We start from the raw sequence: 20,387 nt of genomic DNA, 5'->3' as shown, positions 1-20,387 counted from the left end.
CACACACACACACACACGCACGCACACACACGCACACACGCGCGCGCACACGCGCACACGCGCGCACACACACACACACACACACACACGCACTTCCTTTTGTGAATGAGAAGAGATGGATTTCATGTCTAAAAGAACCATCAACCTTAAGGACAACTTTTCTCAGGAAAAGTGTACAAACTTGTTCTACATGTTTCCTTTTAAAATTGTGGAACCAGAGCTTCCTGGGGTGAGGGAGAGGGGAAGTGAGACAACAGGTATCCAAGCCCCACCCCTTTGCAGAGACAGAAGGCCAACCAAATGGGGAGACTCTTTGGAGGCACTGGTTTGGGGAGGGGACTTTTTAACTTGAAAGGAATGGCCTTCATGTGTGATCAGAAATGTCGTCATTTCTGGGAGGGTGGGAGGGATTAAGAAGGCCTGCTTTATCATTTGAGGCGGAAATCTTAGTCCACCCGTGTCGTTGGGTGGTTTTGACAGGTCTACTTGGCAACTGAGGTATAAGGAATAGCTCAGTCCAAATATAATCTGTTCAGCTGACCTTAGCTCAGATGAAAGGAAAAAGCCAACACAGGATAGAGGACATAAGTGATAGCCTTGTGGGCCAGCTAGCTGCAGCCGAAACACCCATTCCGCCCTCTCTAGGTATGCCCTGACACCAGCATCATGGCTCACGGGGAAAAGCAAAGTGTTTCTCCCCAGGAGCCTCCTAGTCATCTGTCTACACATGCCGTTCCTAACCCAGGTCCTGCTCCATCCTCCCCTTGCTGGGACCTGGCCTCTCCATTCCGTCCCCCTTAAAACCCTACGGCTCAATTATACTCTGGTAAAATGTTTCTGAAGGCTTCACCTAAGAAGTTCCTTCCCTCTGAGCTACCTGGATGTTTTCATCAAGATGGCATGTACCATTTTTTTTTTTAACAGATAGAGCCTTCTGTAGACACACATTCTCTAGGACCTGTAGTGTCTCAGGGCCTGTGTATGTCCCAGTGTCCTTGGGCCTTGGGCCTCAGTTTCTGTTGCTCCTTGGGGCTGGAAAAAGCATGGCCTCCATGAAAGCCTGTGAATGGGGTCAGTCAGGGCCTGGGCCTGTGGCTTTTTTCCTTCATAACATTCCCTTGGGATTTTGAGTTCTAGATCGTCCATTCCGGATGGTACAATACCCAGAGGGTGATCGGAGTAAATATGCCATTTCTGCTCACTCAAGTCTTATTTCTGGCCGACCTGAGTTCCCCTCTGCCTGAAGCTGTTTGTAGGAGCCAGAGTGCTGGAGAGAAACAGAACCAGTCCGATAGGAGGCTAGGAGAACTATAGCTGTAGATACAGACACAGAAAGAGATGGCTTTGTTATAAGGAACTCCCTCCACCATGCTGCTAAAACTTTCCATGACCGGCTTCTGCTGTGGGAATCCCAGGGGGAACACTGGGTCTGAGTGCTATGAGTCCAGTGACCAGAGGACCAGGGGAGCTGGTGGCCTAAATCCCTGCCCAAGAGCAGGAGATACGAGGATAAGAGGAGAGGCTCAGGTCACAGAGCTGGAGAAAGGGGCTTCTTCCCCAACCTGTTCGCTTTATGTCAGGCTCCATGGAGTATCATCTCCCAACACTGTTATTTAATTGTCTAAAAGGAGCCACAGTTTTCTACTCTTGTTTCATAGAGAAGCAAACTGCAGCTCAGAAAGGTTAAGTAACTTACCTAAGGTTGCCCAGCTAGTAAGCAATAGAACCAGGTCTTGTGTCTAAGGGTGTGTAATTCTAAAGCCTGAACTCTTGGTCCCTGGGCCATCTGTACCAAAAGCTTCCATTTAGTTAATCAGTGATGGGCACAGCACCTCAGTCTGCACAGGGAACTCTTCCAGAGGTGAGCTGGCCAGAACATCAAAGATCTGGACCCTGAGAAGCATGAGGAATGAAGAAACAATTGAGGGAAGACATGTTTTCTGGCGTCTGGGCCCAGTATGGCGGGCTCAATCCAAACGAAACAATGACAGGGCTAGAAGGAGCTCCCCACCGTAAGGACCGAGTGTGAGGGAAACTCAGGAACTGGTTGCTGGCCACAGTCCTCATATTCCTGTTTCAGGAGGTTTGAGCCAAATGACCACAGCAGGGACACTAGGCTAGAGATGGACTTCGTGCCTTGGCACATGATCAGACACTAAAGCCTCCTTGACTTTAGGATTCCGCCATTCAATTTTTGACTAGGTCATGGTGTCTAGCCTCAGCTGGCCCCAACCATCCTCCTGTCTCTGCCACCAGAGATCTGAGATTACAGGGTAACATTCCAAACATCCCCCCCCCCATACCTCCTACAATCTTCCCATGAGCACCCAGTAATACCTCCCGCTGCTGATGTGCAGAACTCCAACCTGAATTTTAGTCCATGTTTGCATTTCATTTTGTTTGTTTGGACTCCAGCGTGATTCTGACTGATTCAGATTTGTGATTCAGATTTGTCTTTTAAAACTCTTCTCACCCTTACTAAGGGGAAGCCCAGGCACAGAAATTACTTCTGATCATATTTGCATGTTCTGACTGTGCACAGCCCTCCTCTGCCACCATCCTCTCCCATCCGTGTGCCAGTGTCCCTGCACTGCAAGCCGCTGGGCAAGCCTCACTGGGCAAGGATTCAAAGTCCTGCCAGGGCAAGAGAGACAGGAGGTGACCCCCTCTGGGATAGCAGCCATGTCCCGCTGGAGTCTGATGTCATCGGTCTGCTTCCCTGCTGGCTCCCAGTCTTTCTGACCCTCTGGATGCCTGCCTATTGTACAGACCCTGGCTATCTCTGTTTGTTCAACCCTGGAGGCATTCCCCACCCACTCTCAAGGCTAGAAAGGTCTCTGTTGCACATGGAGGCTGACCCTTCTGCATCCTTCAGGGATACGGGCTGCAGATCAGGGGATGTGGGCTGCAGATCAGATGGGCCATCTGCCATAAACTCAGCCTGCCCATCAGCTTCAGCTGAACTTCATAGCTAGACTTGATGTAAAGCTTTTTGAGGCTAACTCCACGTTTCTTTGGAACAAACAACTTTCTCTGAGCCAACACTAGACCAAACGTCATGCCTGGCCTCAGAGCCCAGCCCCCGCTTCAGCCTTCCTACTCTGAGCACTTCACACAGTCCCAGATCAGAAACTGGAGAATAAGGTCAAGACCTCCAGCCATACAGAAGCTAGGCCAGCTTTGAGGTCCCCTGAATATCCATCTAGGTCCTCCTGCTAAGGAAGAGTTTTACATTATTTAATTTTTTTATTTTTTATTTATGTGTATGTGTGTATGGCAGGTGAGTCTGTGTGCATGTGGGTGCCCTTGAATCCAGAGATTTGTCAGCTCCCCTGGAGCTGGAGTTAAGGGCAGATGTGAGCCACCTGATGTAGGTGCTACAAACTAAACCCAGGCTCCCCGGAAAAGCAGCAAATATTCTTTACCACTGAACCATCGCTCCAGCACCGCATCCCCCAAATAATTTTATAAGCAACAGTACCTTTTCTCTCCTTTCCTTTTTTTCTTTTTCTTTCTGTAGTTCTTCATTTATTTGTTAAGGGGTTGGGGATCTTACTATGTAGCCCAGGTGGCCCTCAACCTTTTAATCCTCCTGCCTCAGTTGGTATTACATATGTGTGACACTAGACCTGACTCAGTACCTTTTCTTTAAACCCAATCTTTAAGATACTCAATACACAGAACAGGAGAAAGAGCAAGGCCTACTCAAGTAGGGAATGGGAGCCTGGCGTACCAGCTGCCTGGATTGATCCATGATCCCTTCCTTCCCATGGCTAGCCCTAAAATTTGCAGCAACAGTGTGTTCCCAGGAAGGAAGATCAGGTGATGAGGAGCTGGAGCCCCTGCGGGACATTCTCAGTGTAACGACATCACAGCCTGTAGGGAACGGCAGAAAGAGGGACAGACATGGCGGCTGTGGTGTCTTCCTTAGACATTAGCCAGGGTGTGTACTGTCCCTGGCTTTGACAGGGCTCAGTGTTAATGGAGAGCTGAGCCAGGCATCCAGTTCTGGGTCTAATGTTGCAGGTATGTCCAACCTGTGGCCCGCAGACCTCATGCACTCTAAAATAGCTATGAATGCAGTCCACCATAACATGGAAACTGGGGCTTAGTGAGTTAGAGAGCACTCCGTAGAGGCAAGGAGGTTTGAGTTCAGATCCCTACCACCTATGAGGTGTGGCAGCCAGTATCAGGAACCCTGGTACTGTAGGTAAGAGAAAGGTGGATTTGGGGAACTCGATGGCCAGCCAACCTGGTAAAAATAAAAATAGCAAGCTTTGGACTCAATGAGAATTTTGCCCACATTGTAAAACCTGCCAATTGGAAGTACCTACCCCAGCTCCTGTAGGATCACGGTGCCCACTAACAGGCAAGAACAAGAAGTCGGCCATCTGTCCACCCTCCAGGAGGACTGTCCCAAGAGAGGTTAAAGCCCACATTCTTTGGGAGGAAAACAGCAAGATGAGGTTATATCTGGATTTCCATTCTCAGACTTCTGGGAACAGAGTCACAATCTCCTTCCTCCCACTAAAAAAAAAGTTAAAAATTAATTAAAGTGATACTTCATAGTCCTCTCCCCCCCACACACTTATACATTATACATAGGGACTATGTCCCAAGTCTCCCTGTGGTTGCCTAGAAACGTGGAGCATCAGATGCTAGATAAATTATGTCGCTTGGTGCCCTGCAGTGTTGCCACAGAGAGCCAGAGTTCTCACGTCCTTCGGGAGCTCAAGCCTGCTGCCACCTCTATCTCACTCCACTCCTCGCCATTAACTGTGAGTCACGTGAACACGGGTGCTACAATACATCAGTGATTCCAATGACTAATATAGCTATTATAGGACTGGCAGAATAGCCTATACGGAGTAGATAGATGGGGCTAACCCATGTGCCAAATAAGAGGCAGGAGAGTTCATAGTCCTCTGGGAAGAGTACAAGTTAAAACATAGGGATTGTTTCTTTCCGAAAATTTCCATTTAATTTTTTTTTTCAACCACTCTTAGCCTCAGGTCACTAAAACCACAAAAAAGTAAAACTGCAGGTAAAGAGGTAGCTGTGACCAGGTAGTAATCAGTAGGTTTGTGCCCAGGGAAATTAACGTTTAAAAGCTAACTAAAATCTCATCTGCGGTTCCCTAACAAAAGACTAGACAACGGTCATCCTGTGGCCTTGGTCCCCCAGGTCGATGGCTCTTTTGGAGCAGACCTTCTCACCGAGGAAACCTGGAGGAATCTCTTCAGGGTCTGGCCTGTCCCTCCTGACATTTTCTTGTTTTCTTAGTTTGCTTGTGCTAGCCGACCAGAGCCCTAGCCTCACTCCCCAGCCCCTGGCTTTGAGTTCTTTTCCTTCTTTGATAAGTACTTCTTGCCCATCATGTCTCAGGGCCCAGCTGTCCTGTCTTACACAAGGCTGCCAAGGCCACGAGTGTTATTTAATGAGTGATGTATCTCTGCTCTTGCTATTTCATAGGCCAGAGTGACCAATATGGAGTCTACTCGATTCTCCTGGAGCCTGCAGCTCCTGGGTGAGACAGGTGGGAATGGGGCAGGGGTAACAGCCACAGGCTAATCTCCAGAGCTCAGGCTCCTTACTGTATCCCTGTGATGACATCTTTTCATGGGGACCCATCTCTTCTAAAATGCAACCCCCAGAAACGTATTCACTCCAAGGTCAAGAGTGTGGCACCCCAAGGAAAGCCACAGAACCAAGAGACAGAGGAAGCAATGAGTGCCCACACTCATCACAGGTCCATGTGCTCTCTTCCTGGGAGGAGTGTCCCGTTAGAACCTAGTGCTGCTTTGCAGGTAACTCTAACGGGTCCAAGCCAGTGAGTACTAGAACTTGGGGAAAGGACGGCTGAGGATGTTTGCCCTGATAGAGGACACTGCATGGCCTAAGAATAAGACAGGAAAGGTATAAGATGTGGACGGGGAAGGGAGAGTCAGAGCTGACAGCAACTAGTGGGGGTGCTTGCCAATGTGTGGGTGCTGCTGGGCTGGAATAGGACCCAGGAGAGCTGTGCACGTTGGAAAGAGGCTGGGAGAAGGCAAGAGCTCTAGTGAGCAGGAAGCCAGGAAGCAGGTAGTGCTCTGTAGCCAGCGCTTGCTCCACTGTGGGTTCTTCTTTCATCCACCCTTCTCTACCCCTCCAATCCCATAACATCAGATAAGAGAGAAAGGAAGAATATAGATAGGAAAGGAAAGAGATCCCTGAATTAAGTCAGGGGTTGGAGAGGGGATAATGTTAGACTACTTCCTACTGATTAGAGGTGCTGTGTTCCTTGGGGCAACTTTGATCTTCTCCATCAGGATATATAACTCCTTCTCCTCCTCCTCTTCTTCCTCTTCCTTCTCCTCCTCTTTCTCCTCCTCCCCTCCCTCCTCCTCCTTCTCCTTCTCCTCCTCCTCCTCCTCCTCTTCTTCTTCCTCCACTTCTTCCTCCTCCTCTTCCTTCTTCTTGATTTTTATTTGAGCACACCACTTAACAAACTGAAACCAACAACAATCAACAACAGCCAACAACCCACACTGCTTCTTCGGGCCCTAGTATTTATATCCCTTTGAAAAGTCCCCAGAATTCCAAATGTCACACAATTGCAGAAATTATCTGCAGCTGGGAAAGCCACACCTCTGCTAGAGCACCAGGCAAATCACAGTCAGCTGCTGTGGACAGTCTGAAGCAGCCCCATACTCCACACCTGGGATTTAAACGAAAACATATAATATTTCTGTATTTTTCAGACGCCAAAATTCCAAAACTGTCACTACAGCACACTTTAGAAAATGGTTAAGATAATCCTCAGGAATCTGGAGACTTGGAGATTCCCTGGAGGAGTTCTAAATAAGCAAATCTTATTGTGGAAGAGAAGTCAGTGCACTGGAAAGGTTGTAGATCCCACCCCTGAACAGGGTTTTCATTGACCATTGTGAAGAGCAGCCCTGTGGCTTTGCTCTGTGCATGAGCCTGCTCAGTGTGCTGCTGATCACCCCAGACTAGGTCAGGCTTTGAGCAAGTACCAAGGAACAAGAAGAGGCACTAGAAATCCTGCTTGTGGATGCGGCAGACCATGCTAACTAGGTTTGCAAAACTGGCTTTTAATCTTGGCAACAACATTACAAGGTAGGAATTTGCATAGCCCTGCTTTTCATTTATATGAGAAAAATAAAGCTGAGGAGGGATGCACGATCTTCCTAGGGTGGCTGGCTCTGGAAGTCTCACTCTTTTTACTTTAGGATGTTACCTTTGAATGCACAGCCTATATCCAGGGCCCCTGGCTCAGATACAAGACTTCGGGGAGAGCACTTGAATTGATTTAAACCCATCAAACAATGGGAAAACAGCACAAACAAAGCTAATAACACACAGGAGCTGAGTCTTTGATTGGCACCAGGCCTCAGTAGCTACAGCCAGTGCCAGGACTGTGAAGATAAGGGTTGGAAATGTGTGCTGGCCAGTGCTTTCTGGACACTGGCTGGTCTGCTCCCAACTGGCTTCCAGTTGATCCACCTTATACAGCATCCTACCTCATAGTTTTTAGCTTCATCTGTGCTTGGATACCCTGCCTCTGCCCTTGCACTGTGACCTAAGACACGTTCCTCAAACTCTTTGAGTTTGCCCATCTTAGAATTAAATACAGCCAGTATACGTCCAGGAGAACTGGCACAGAACTTGGAGGAGAGCACAAATGCAAACTGCGAAGCGCCTGGTGTGAAGGTGCTCTAGTCTGCCTGAAGTTCCTCTTCTTACTTAGGGTGGGACCCAAGAAAGTAGTCTTACCTCTGTGTAGCACTCACTGAGCCTTCTCAAGGACATCACAGACAAACTGGTGCTATGGGATGTCACATGCCAAAGAAACAGAGAACACACTGTTGTCACCAGCCTCCCAGGGAAAAAAAAAAATATGGTCTTATCAACTCTTCAGCAGCAGAGAGTGAGGTCATTGTGTGATAGAGGGACTGCGTCCTACAATTCCTCTGTCTCGTGTCTGCTATGGGGTTCCCTCTTGGCAGGCAAAGGAAAATACAATCATGATCCCCGAGCTAACTCAGAGGTCTAAGAAAGAAACTAGAAAGGAATTAGATCCCCACAGCAGAGCCTGCAAGCATCCAGCTATGCTCACTCCTCCTAAGGGAGTGTCCTTCCCAGAAAGGACTCAAGCTACTCAGAGTAGAAGACCTTCTATGCTTCTGGGAGCATTAGTGACCATGATCAGCTGAGAGGTAAGCTTGGGACAAGAGCTAGGTCAACCAGAAGCACGGGTCTCTGCTGCTAGAAAATGGCTACAGGCACAGATCATAGCAATTCGAGCCTATAAAATTTTCATGGGACAAAAAAGAAAGAAGAGCTATGAAGCAGGTGCCTTTGCTGTGACTGTGTTGGGTTATTTGAACAAAGTTTAAAACCGAGTGATAACAGAGAACCTATCATGAAAATCAACAGACTCCTTCTCTACTTCTTCGTCACTTCACTTTTACCAGGTCCCTCCCGTCCAGCATCAGACTCCCCTGCCTTTCAGCTCAGTTACCCCTTGGCATTAACCACCATATCCTGACATGCTCTTGCATTAGTTCTGGTCATGACTAGATTACACTTCCCATGATGACAGATGGGAACCACGTTCCCTTACATCTCCCGCTGTGCCTCGCTTCACTCTCTAATCAGTGAGTAGCTGTACTTGGGGGGGGGGGTGTGCACTCAAGTGTGCGTGTGCACGCGTATGCGTGTATATGTGTGACTGCAGATATGTATGTGCCACAGTGTAGGGGTGGAGGTCAGGGGACAGTTTTAAGGAAATAGCTCTTGCTTTCCACCTCGTTTAAGGTAGGGTCTCTCTTGTTTCTGCCACAGTGTGACAGTGTAGCTGACCCAGGAGCTTCCAGACGACCCTGTCTCTTCCTTCCGTCTCTCCCACAGGAGCACTGGGATTGCAGATGCATGCTACCAAGTCTAGCTTTTAACGTGGGTTCATGGAATCCAAACTCGTGTCTTCAGGCCGGCTGGCACATACGTTTTTATCCAGCATGGCATCTTCCTAGCCCCTCAACTTTTTTACATTCAATAACCAAAAGATAACTCTTAGTGTAGTTATATAGACATTGTTGACTCCCACATATTTTTACTATACTTAAATGTCCTTTACGGCTCAATTATTTTTCCTGCCATTAAAACTGTTCTTGTTTTGTCACCTTAAAAGACATTTTTAGTTAAAAGTTCACCTCCTCATTTTTTTGTCATAGATCCTCCATCTATGTGACTATTATTTATTGAGCATCTACTTTTGCATGTTATTCCAATAACATGTTGGCAATCCAAAGGTTTTACTAAAAGACTGAAGAGGTGGATATAAAAACCTCAGCCAACTACTGCACACCCCTGACCTCAGCCTTGCCCTGAGCACTCCATGGTGTATGGAATTGACTAAAGCCACAATCCCAGACTAGCCCTGAGTGCTCTACAGTGCAAGGAATTAATAGTGTCCCCAGGGAACACTCAGAGTTTAGAAGCAAAGGAAGGTGTTCTGGAGGTCACCGGGCCTGAACTTGGCTTTGAAGTCCGTTCCGAATGCACAGCCAGAGACGAAGACAGAATGTTCCGAGTGAGAACATAGCAGAACATAGGTGGTGAGGAAAGGGATTCTGGGAACGGAAGGATCCAACAGAGATGGGGCTGGATGTACAGGAGAGACAATGTGGGTGAGAAGGGAGGGCTAACCAAAGTGAAGGATAAAAAAAAAATAATTTTACTCTTTCTTTATTAATGTATTGGTTCTTTCTCATTTGAGTGAAAAGGCGGGGGGGGGGGAGGAAAAATTGTAAAAGTACCTTCAAGAATTCTATCCCACTGAGTGTGGCAGTAAGTCTAGTTCTTAGTTTTTGAGACAGGGTTTCTCTGCATAGCACCGGGTATCCTGGAACTCATTCCGTAGACCAGGCTGGCCTCCAAGTCAAAGATCCACCTGCCTCTCTATCCCAAGTGCTGAGGTTAAAGGCGTGCACCACCACTGCCTAGCGGAGTTGGTATTTTAAAATAACCACTATTCTAGCTAGTAGTAGAATGCTTGCCCACCATGGGAGAGACCCTGGGTCTGATGTTAGAGCTAAAGGAGATAGGAAATACCCAGTTAGTTGAATAAGCCTCCCCTCCCCGGCTTCTGCTTTACCAGCCTCTGCCTCTGAGAACACACTGACCTGCCCATGGCCTCTGCCCAGCTGGTGACTGGCCTTCCTGACCCCCCTACAGGTGGCAGCTGAGTATTTCAAGAACACCACGCTGCTGTTGGTGGGCGTCATCTGCGTGGCGGCAGCTGTGGAGAAGTGGAATTTACACAAGCGCATCGCCCTGCGCATGGTCTTGATGGCGGGAGCCAAGCCTGGCATGTGAGTCACGTGTGGGGTCCTGGGGCAGTGGCTCCTCTGCTAGGTGGGAGGTGACACCAGGATGATGGGCTCCCACCTCCCGCACCTGTGAGAGAGATCCCGATAACTAGGAGTGATCCCGATAACCACAGAATACAGATCTGAACGGTTGCCCTGATGTTACTATCACCTGAATCTAAGGAATTCTCTTGACAACCTGGACCGCACAGACAGCAGGTTTGCAACACCTGAGGGTCTTGTGAGAAAGCACAAAATGGACCAAACAGAAACGGTTTCTCAATTTTTTTTGCCTGTGGGTTAGAATGCACATAGGTCAAAGAATTGGGTGGCTTTTCCATTGTCATTTAAGAAGCCATGAACATCTCTTCCCATCCACTCGAGTTGCTGAGGGTGGGGGTGGGGTGGGGGAGTGCTTCAGACCACAGACCCATGCCTCACATGTTCCCTCTTTCTCCTTCCACTCGGCCATCAAGAGGCCCAGCAAGGGGGCATCCTCATCCTCACAGCATTGGTGAGGGCGTCAGGGTGGACAGTTCTGTGTGAGCCTTGCTTCCACTGTACCCAATCTCCTTTGTTTCTCTTCCCTTTCTCCACTCCTAGTCTTACCCATCCTAAGTAAGCTGCCACATCAGCTGGAAGGGCAGACTAGAAACAATGTAGCACTGTTTTCAGCATTAGTCTTCTTTCAGAAGATGTTGGAACTCTGAAGCATGCCCCTGCCTCCCAGGTTGCGAAACAGTGCCTTGCTAACTACTGCTTAATCCACCCAGGCCCAGCCACCATCTGCTCACTCTGCTTCCAAGGCATACAGGGGCATTCCTTCCAACATAGCGGGACCTTGTGGCTCCTTTGTCTCTGTTCTGTTTTTTTGTTTTGTTTCCCTTGTGGTACTGGGGGAGGGGTGGAGAGAATGAACGAAGCAAACGCTCATCCTTGCCCTAAGCAAGCACTCAAGCCCTGAGCCACATCTCCAGCCCCTGCATAGCTCTGGAAAACTTTATCCTAGCAACAAGAATGTCCACCTGTCTGGGTTTGCCTTCTTCCCTATTTACCACACTACCCAGCAAGTTCGTGCCGGCATGGCTCGCTATCATGGCGCACTGTCAGTGGGTGTGCCAAACATGAGAGCTATGTTGCTGTCAACTCAAACAAAACACTGCCAGGACTCAGCCCTGCTTGGGCACAATCCACACATGTGCTGTCCCCAGACTGTGCAAAGTCATCTGAAGTATAAACAAGTCATCTTTGCCTCCACCTCTCCTAGGCAGCACGCCCCAGGTCTGCACAGGCACAATTTGCACAGTGCTTCAAAGTCAAAAGGAAATCATTTGAAGGTTATTTTCGTTCTGTGCTCCTCCAAGCTTGACGCTTTCGGAGACCAGCTGGAGACACACACACACATGCAGGGACAGGGGAGACTACTGTGGCTTTGCGGCCATCCTTGCAGCTAGCTGGCACTGGGACAAGTCGTGGGAGAACTAAGTGCCAGAACTGTTTGCTCCCAAATAACTGTGCTGACTTGCACAGAGCATGGGGTGCCCTGGACTTGCTGACTGCAGGGGGAGGGAAAAGGATCCCTTATGCCTAAGAGACACACCACAGAGCTCCACCTAATGTCCACACGGAGAGAAGGGAGCAACCGCTGAGTCCCTACCCTGAATCCTTTCTATCAGAGCTATCCCTTCCTTCTTTAAAAGCTTTTTTCCTGGCCAAAGTCACTAGCCACCGCGTGGGAATCATTTGCTGGACCAATGCTGAAATAAAGGGTTCCCCCCGCCTCCCGCACCAAGCTCTGGGAGTTTGGAACTGAATGGCACCTGGGGGCTCATCGGGGTCGTAATTCAGCAGGATAACGCTCTGCCCAACTGTCCCTGCCCTCCAGGCTACTGCTGTGCTTCATGTGCTGCACCACCATGTTGTCCATGTGGCTCTCCAACACCTCCACCACCGCCATGGTGATGCCCATTGTGGAGGCGGTGCTGCAGGAGCTCATCAGCGCCGAGGAAGAACAGCTGGCGGGCAGCAACTCCGGCACTGAGGAGGCTGAGCTAATGGGTACCAACTCCCCTTTGCTCCTCCCCTCAACCCTCTCCCCCAACCCCGAATTCCCTGCCAGTCTCCATTTGTGCCGCTGCCCAACCTGGTGCCCATCTTCACTAGAGCCTCTTAGCCATGCCAGCTGTCACAACCCAAGCTACCCTTAGCATGTTTCCATTCTTCCTTCCTACTTTGCTCACAGGCATCCTCCGCCCCTTCTCTTTGTCCCAAGTTCTCAAGCATTATTACAAAACTCTGGGGTCGGCTTGCATCTACAGCCCCACTATGCCTTCAGAGCAGAGAGGAGGGGAGAAGGCATCATACCTCTGTCCCTGCCCTCAGCCCCTGGCCTTCCACATACAGGATCCACTCCAGCCTGAGTTTTCACTTCCTGTGTTTCTTTACCACTTTAGGGCTTGACGTAAGCAACAGACAGACGTCCATGGAACTCATCTTTGTCAACGAAGAGTGAGTATGACCATCCTTTTCCCAGACAGCCTCCTGGGCCCGTTGGGAGGACAGGAAAGATATGACCAAATGCATCTCCTTTAGATGCATGTGCAAAGCTCGCCATCTTGTCTCTGTCCATAGGATCTACCTCTCAAGATCCTAATTCCAGAACACTTGGGAATAAGGAGGAATACAAAGACCCACATTAAATCCAAGTAGATGGAGGAGCCTCCCTATGGCTGCTAAGTCCAACTACATCTGCACTGATGCGGTTAGAATACTGGGGGACAGTTGTTGACAGGCTATTTGATGCTCTAGAAAGGTGAAGCTAGGAAAGGAGAAACATGGTATTGAACATTCATATGCTGTGGGGTCCATCAACAGCTGACTTCTTTCCAGAGTACATACATACATACATACATAGTCTTTAAGGGTATTCCATGGTGAATACAACCCATTTAAAAGTTGTATTTCACAATGATTCTTTATAATTTGCCCATTTAAATACAAAAAGAATGGAGAGTTCATACCGAATGAACTCAACCTATAGAGCTGGACAGACACAGAGAAGGACAGACTCAGAGGGGCAAACAGAGAGATGACCCAGCCAGAAACATCTTCTTCATCTTTCTACTGTCTTCCATGGTCACCCCGTTCTTGCTGCCCTCTGCCTTTCTTGGTATCTCAAGCAGATGCCACAGCTTGTCTGGCCCCTTCATAGAGGCACAGTGATCTCACTTTCAGATCCCCAACAGGCTAGCCCAGGTCCGTATCAAAACTCTACTGTTTCCAAAGCTTCTCCCCTTTCTGTGGGCCCACAGCTGTTCCCTCTGGACCCAAGCCTACAGAAGAAGAGATGAGAGTTGGTGGGGGTAGGAACTGATCTTTCGCTGTCCCCTGCCCCAGCTCCTCCTGTCCCTTGCCTACTGTTCCCTCACTCTGCTGCTTCTGCAGTCTCCAGGGTTGGGGTCGACATAGGGTACAGAAAAGACCAAAGGGTAGACTCCTGTCTGAGACCCAGGCCCTAGCTCTGTCACTTGTGAGCACCCTGCTTCAGGGTTCACAGGTGACCTCTTTGCCACCCAGGCCTGATGGCTGTTGGCTCTTGGACGGCCATGCATCTCTGTCCTTCCCAGGGTTCTGATGGTCTAGCCCTCTTTGTTTCCTGTGGTCACTGTTTTCCGGGCAGTGCTTTGGCAATGGCTCCAGTCCTACTTTCTCCCGGGTGTCCACTCCCTGAGGAGATGGTGCTCTGTAGAGAACAGGAAGCAAAGGCTGCTCCTACAACCACAGTCACTCTCCTCTCTGGCCTCTCTGGCCTTTCTGGATACACCCTGTAAGTGACACAAGTCTAGAACAAAAGCTCACCTATACCTAGACTTCTCGGATTCCGCTGTGCTGATGGGAGCCGCGTATTTAGTCGTCTTCCGTGTGACCAGTACTTGCTCTGCCTTCTGAAGCGGTCCTAGCTTCCCCTCTTCAGCCAGACTAGGAAGGAAGCAAAACATGACAGCACATTCTCCAAAGAATCCTTTCCTGGAACCCTCCTTCAGCTCCCACTGACGCAGCCTGGACATGCTGATGATTACAGGGCCTTCTGTCCTGTGTGTGATTGCTCGGTGTGTCATCTGCCTTTGGCTGCTAGGCCCATAGTCCGTGTAACTGAGATGGATCGTATACAGCTACTGAAATCTCAGTATGTCGGTGACTCTGATTCAGTCCCCTCTTCCTCCAAGGAAAAGACTGAGGAAGCCTCAGATGTAGGAAAGATTCAGTGCGTACATCTGACTGCCCCCTCTCTGAGGTGCAGTCACTGACCCAAAATTCTTCCCCATCTTGTTGTGTCCCTTGTCTGTCCCTCCTGCTGCTGTTACCTCAGATAAGCATGTCCCATATTTCTGTTTCTAGGCAGTGGCTTTCTTGAGTCAGGAGGTAAGGACAGCATCAGGGCACAGGTTCTCCAATGAGACAGTGGGAGACCCCTGTGCACCCACTTTCGATATCCCATGATGATGTAAAGAGATGGTGGTCTGGGTCTGTTATGAGGTTTGTCCTAGGAATGAAGTCTACTGTAAAGCCTTCCCCCAGTCAGCCCTCTACGTTTGCTAATTATTAGGAATATTGGCGTCACTTTAAATGAAGCTGCCACCCTGTCCTTGGGAGGAAGCAAGACCCTGGTCTCGCGTCGCGGGAGTCGGGGAAGACTAGGGAAAAACTGATTCTCTTTGTGGGCTAGACGGCTTGAGTGTAAGATTAAGTTCCTTATACCAAACACCCCACACGAGGAAGAGCATCCCTCTCACCAAGCACGATTCACCCTGGTTTCCCTGTTTCTTTTGCTTGTTTTCAGCACGTCGGCTGCAGACTTCACTTCTCTGATGCAGAACAAGGTATGATGTCGGTTTCCCCCACCCGGGGCTTTGAGATCTCCTGGAACTCCCTCGTAACAACTCATGCACCAAGATGCCTGGCAGCTTTCCCTACAGGCCAGCAACCTTGGTGAATTGACAGTGGAGAGGTGTTCACCCAGGCTGGACATAAGAAGAGCTGTTGGGGCTCTGCCAAGGGCGTGGTGGTTCTGAACCCCAGCTCTGAGTCCTGGGTAGCTAAAGAAGACAATATAATTTAAATAAGTAAAATATAAATTAACTGTTTTTATGGAAACCAAAATTCAGACATCTCAATTTTAAGAGTCGCATGTTTAGGCTTGGGATTTTTATTCTTCTCTCTGGGAATTCCATTTGTAAAGTATTATTATTTAAGAGAGGAAGGTTTACCTGTATGCTGTGGCTAAGTCCCACCCTGTCTCCCTAAAGGGTTTACATCTTTTCACAAGAAGTATAAGTGGCCAATTAAACTATGTGGGTTTTTAAGATTTTATTTTTACTCATGTGTATGTATGTCTGTGCATATGTGTGTATGTTCATAAGTACAGAGGCCTGCAAAGTTTAGAAGAAGGTTTTGGATCCCCTAGAGCTGGATTTCATTGTGGTAGATTATTTGTAACATTTTGTGTTCTTAAAAAGTAATAGAGTTCTTCATCTTCACCAACTCCCAGAAGGCTAGTCTTACCTATAAGGACAAACTGATGGTCCCCAGGTTCCAGAGCTTCTTCCCCTGGCTGGCAGGAAGCTGTAAAGATGGAGCCTGACCCTATACAGGGTGCTCTCGGGAATGTCATACAAGGCCTCTGAGTGTCATAGTAGCAAGCCCTAGGGTAGCCCTGGGACAATTAAGTGGTACCTCTCCAAGTACTTGGACCACACCCTCTAACAGTGATGGCTTTTGTCCCATCAGAATCTGAATGGTGTGCCCATGGTCACCAAATCCATCAAAACAGCAAAACAGCAGCAGCAACAGAAGCAGCAGCCATCCCAGGTAACCGAACCCTATGTGAAATGTCTTATGCTTCCTAAAGGTTCTGGCCCTGGCGTTGTCAAGGCCTCTGGCTAGTGAGCTGTCGTTAGCATCTACGTCTGATGTGTGTGCCACAGAAAGATAGAGTGCAGGCACACTAAATATCACCAAGAGCCAAGACGTGCTAGTTCCTGGGCCACAGGTTTTTTCAACTGGAAATGCTTAGGGTGGTAGATCTGAAGGTCAAGTAATTCTCTGAAGGCATTTCAATGGCACTATAAATATTTTTAAATTACATTGTGTGTGCGTGTGCGTGTGTGTGTGTGTGTGTGTGTGTGTGTGTGTGTGTTCACAGGAGTGTGCAGGTACCCATGTGGGGGTCAGAGGACACCTTTCAGTAATCAGTTCTCCCCTCCCACCGTGTGGGTCCCAGGGATTCAACTCAGGTTGCCAGGTCATGAGATAAGTGCCTACTCACCGAGCCATCTTACCACTCCCCACTGCCGACACTTTAATGTCCTGAGATTATGCGCACGCTTGCTTTTATGAACGAACAAATCTTTTCCTCTTGCTGTATCACTAAAAACAACAACAGCAACAAAAAACACACAAACAAAAAAAAATGCAGAAATACAGTGGATGTTGAGGCTGTTCCGAAGAGGCTCCAGTCACCTGGGGCCCTTGGTCTCAGCTGTCCCACGTCCTTCACTATCACCATTAATAAATGTCACCACTTATGGGATGTTTATCCCATGAGCATTGCACCAACCATAGCGCTAAGCACTTTCTCCACAGTCCTGGCTCAATGAGGTAGTTATTTGCAGCTTCATCCTTGCAATCGAGGTAGAGGGACGAAACTAGGAGCTAGCAGTGGAAAGCTGGCAAGTATGGCATCTAGACTCCTATGCCTTCCCCTTGAACACACGTGCCTAAAGCCAAGCTGGCAGACTCCCAGCTACAAAACAGAAGCCAGTGGAAAGCTGCATTTGGATCATGAGTTCAGGTTCAGGATAAATGTCACTAGAACAAAAGATCAGGGGAATCCTGGAAATCTAAGTGTTCTCTCCAGCTTGAGCAGACAGGGAATCTTTCAGTGGTTACAAGTGCCCAAGTCTTACTTTGGCCCTCAAAGGAAGATGTCCATAGTTAAGGACCATGAGAGACCTGGCAAGCTGACTTCTTCTCCCATCAGTGTTCTTATGACCTGGCCTGCTGACATTTGCACCAGGTTTGTCCAAATCTGGCATGGTGGTGCCGGCCTGGAGAGTCCCAGCACTTGGAAAGTGATGGCAACAAGGAATTTAAGGCCAGACTTAGCTACATAGTGATTCTGAGACCATGCTGGACTAATTGAGACTATGAGGGTGTGGGGGAGCACCAGTTTAAAAATGAAAAGAATTAGTGAAGGAGTGAGGGAGGTCAGCTTGGGTGGGATGGGGTGGGAGACCTTCTTCTTTAGTCCATTCATTGAGGCAACGAGCTGACTGAGCAAGCAACACAGCAAGACTGAGAAGACCATGCCAAGGCCAAGGCTTATGTGCAAAAGGGGAAAATGGAGGCCAACACACAAGAAAGAGAAAAGAATGAGGTGGGAAGGGAGGGATCCTGTGTACCACCTACTCCTCATGAAAGCCAGGCTCTTCTGTAACTGAAGGGATGTTTAGCTTTGCTTTCGGCAGTGCCAGATAGCAACCCCAAGGCCCTGCACATGTTAGGCAAGTGCTCTGCCACTGAGAAACAGCCCCATCCCAAGCCTAATTCGAATCCTTTTCCCCAGGGAGACTGCCGTTCCACCTCCATATAAAAATAACTATGGCTCAGTGGGTAAGAACACTGACTGCTCTTCCAAAGGTCCTGAATTCAAATCCCAGCAACCATATGGTGGCTCACAACCACCCATAATTAGATCTGATGCCCTCTTCTGGTGTGTTTGAAGACAGTGACAATGTACTTATGTATAAAAATAACTATCTGGGGGCTGGAGAGATGGCTCAGCAGTGAGAAGCACTTGCTGCTCTTACAGAGGTCTTGGGTTCGATTCACAACACCCACAGGGTGCCTCACAACTGAATATAACAACTCTAGGGGATTGAACATCCTCTCCTGGTCTCCTGGGAGGACTGATACACAAGGTATACACACACACACACACACACACACACACACATTAAATAAATAAACCAACACATTAAGTGAATAATAAACATTTAAAAACTCAAATAAGCATCTTTCTGTTTACTTAAAAGCAACATGGAGTGTTACTAGCGTTCATGTGAGAAAGAAGCAATGCTGTCCATATTAATAACATCAGTAATACAAAAATCCTAACAAGCCAGGAGTAGTGACAGATACCTGCAATCCTAACACTTGGGAGGCAGAAGGAAGGAATGACATGCCCAAGGTTATCCTCGGCTACTTGGTAACTTTGAAGCTAATTGGCGTTCCTTCAGACCCCTCTCCAAAGAAGAAAAAAACTCATAATAGCTTATCATATCTAAACAATGTATTTATTTTTATATGTATACATGAGTGTCTACATTTATATATGTAGATCACATGCATGTTTATTGCCCACGGCGTCAGAAGAGGGCATCAGATCTCCTGAAACTGGAGTTACTGGTGGTTGTGAGCCACCTGATATGTGTGCTGTGAGCTGAAGCGAGGTCGTCTGGAAAAGTCAGTGCGCTTAACCTGTAACCTGGGTTTACAGCCCAACGACACACCATTCTCAAAGAAGGCCAGGAAGCCATCCAAGTGTCTTGTGCATATTAGTTTCTTTGTCCCGTACATCTATGTGGCTGAGGATATATGATGTTGCTAAAGAAACTGAAGCTCAGAAGCAGGCTTAGTTAGCACAGGAGGAATGGGGGTTTATCCATCTGATGCTGAAGTTCAATATCTGTCCACTGAACCAGCGTGTGTCCTGCCCCTCTGACTTCATGTGCCGGGCAGCCCAAGCTGACTGGGGGATTCACTGATTTTCTCTTGGCAGGAAAAATCAGGAGTCCCGACCCCCAGCTCCAAGAACCAAGAACTGAACAAGAAGAAGTACAGATCCCACCATGACCAAATGATCTGCAAGTGCCTCTCTCTAAGCATATCCTATGCGGCCACCATTGGTGGCCTGACCACCATCATAGGCACCTCCACCAGCCTCATTTTCTTAGAGCACTTCAACAAGTAAGTAATTCACTCCGTCTTCAAGTACCAAGTGAGCACCCTCTATTGGTGGCCGGGCCAGAACGGGCCTGGGTGCTAGGGACATGGCAGGAGCCAGTGCAGAGAGGCTCTAGTGGAGGAAGTAAGCCAAGCACAGGGTTCTGCTCAGAGAGCTTATCCATCCACAAAGATTCCTCTCCAAAGAGGAGGCGTCGATGGGGCCGCCTGGGTGGTCAGGCGGGGTAAACTAGATAGAAGCTTTCCAAAGTACCTACTGGAGTGAGAGTGGTCTGAGGCTCCAGAATGGGGCACTTAAAGGAAATGGCAGGGCACATGGGGACCAGGGAGGGAGAGGGACAGGTGACAGAGGGCTGGCAAGGCCCACAGAGAGCTTGGACGGCACCAGAAAGAAAGGCCGTAAGACACATTTAAGGAATTTGAAGTAAGGGGTGAGGAGGTCAGAGCTATAGCTTTGAAAACTCATTCTGGATAGAAACTGGAAAGCCCAGTGGAATGGTGGGGGCGGGGTAGCAGGAGGGGGAGTTAGAAAGGGAGCTCTCTGTGGCCTTTGGAGGGAGTGCCAGTGAGGAGAATGAAGGGGAAGAGGAAGAGGAGGAGGAGGAGCAGCAGCAGAGGTGCGTCTGTACAGTTGAGCCTGCATAGTCCCAAATAACGTAGTTTCCTCTGCCCTTGGTCCTGCCGCATGTCTTCTGAAGGCGTTCTTGGCTATCCCCTCCCCCAAACACCACGTGGAAATATCAGCTGTTCCTTGCTCCTCACCCGGTCTTTACCCTCCAGCCAGTACCCGGCGGCAGAGGTGGTGAACTTCGGAACCTGGTTCCTCTTCAGCTTCCCCATCTCGCTCATCATGCTGGTGGTCAGCTGGTTCTGGATGCACTGGCTCTTCCTGGGCTGCAAGTGAGTACCAGGGCCCTGCTGGCAAAGCACCAGGCTTCTCCCAAAGTGGGAAGGCTCTGCTCAAAGTGGGCATGCCCAGAACCAATG

The 20,387-nt window shown here is 48.8% G+C and overlaps 1 protein-coding gene across 1 annotated transcript in view; it reads left to right on the top strand.

Moving 5' to 3' along the window:
• The window catches only part of Slc13a4 (solute carrier family 13 member 4), a 40,933-nt gene that overhangs the window by 9,419 nt on the left and 11,127 nt on the right, over nucleotides 1-20,387 (top strand). Inside the window, exons 3-9 of the mRNA XM_029535196.1 lie at nucleotides 10,243-10,379; nucleotides 12,262-12,434; nucleotides 12,830-12,884; nucleotides 15,217-15,256; nucleotides 16,164-16,244; nucleotides 19,216-19,403; nucleotides 20,181-20,300. Coding sequence (XP_029391056.1) covers nucleotides 10,243-10,379; nucleotides 12,262-12,434; nucleotides 12,830-12,884; nucleotides 15,217-15,256; nucleotides 16,164-16,244; nucleotides 19,216-19,403; nucleotides 20,181-20,300 — 794 coding nt within the window. The remainder of the gene's footprint in view (nucleotides 1-10,242; nucleotides 10,380-12,261; nucleotides 12,435-12,829; nucleotides 12,885-15,216; nucleotides 15,257-16,163; nucleotides 16,245-19,215; nucleotides 19,404-20,180; nucleotides 20,301-20,387) is intronic.

Source organism: Mus pahari, chromosome 2 (assembly GCF_900095145.1).
Source record: "Mus pahari chromosome 2, PAHARI_EIJ_v1.1, whole genome shotgun sequence".
Taxonomy (NCBI): Eukaryota; Metazoa; Chordata; class Mammalia; order Rodentia; family Muridae; genus Mus; species Mus pahari.
This window is presented reverse-complemented; position numbering and strand designations above follow the sequence as displayed.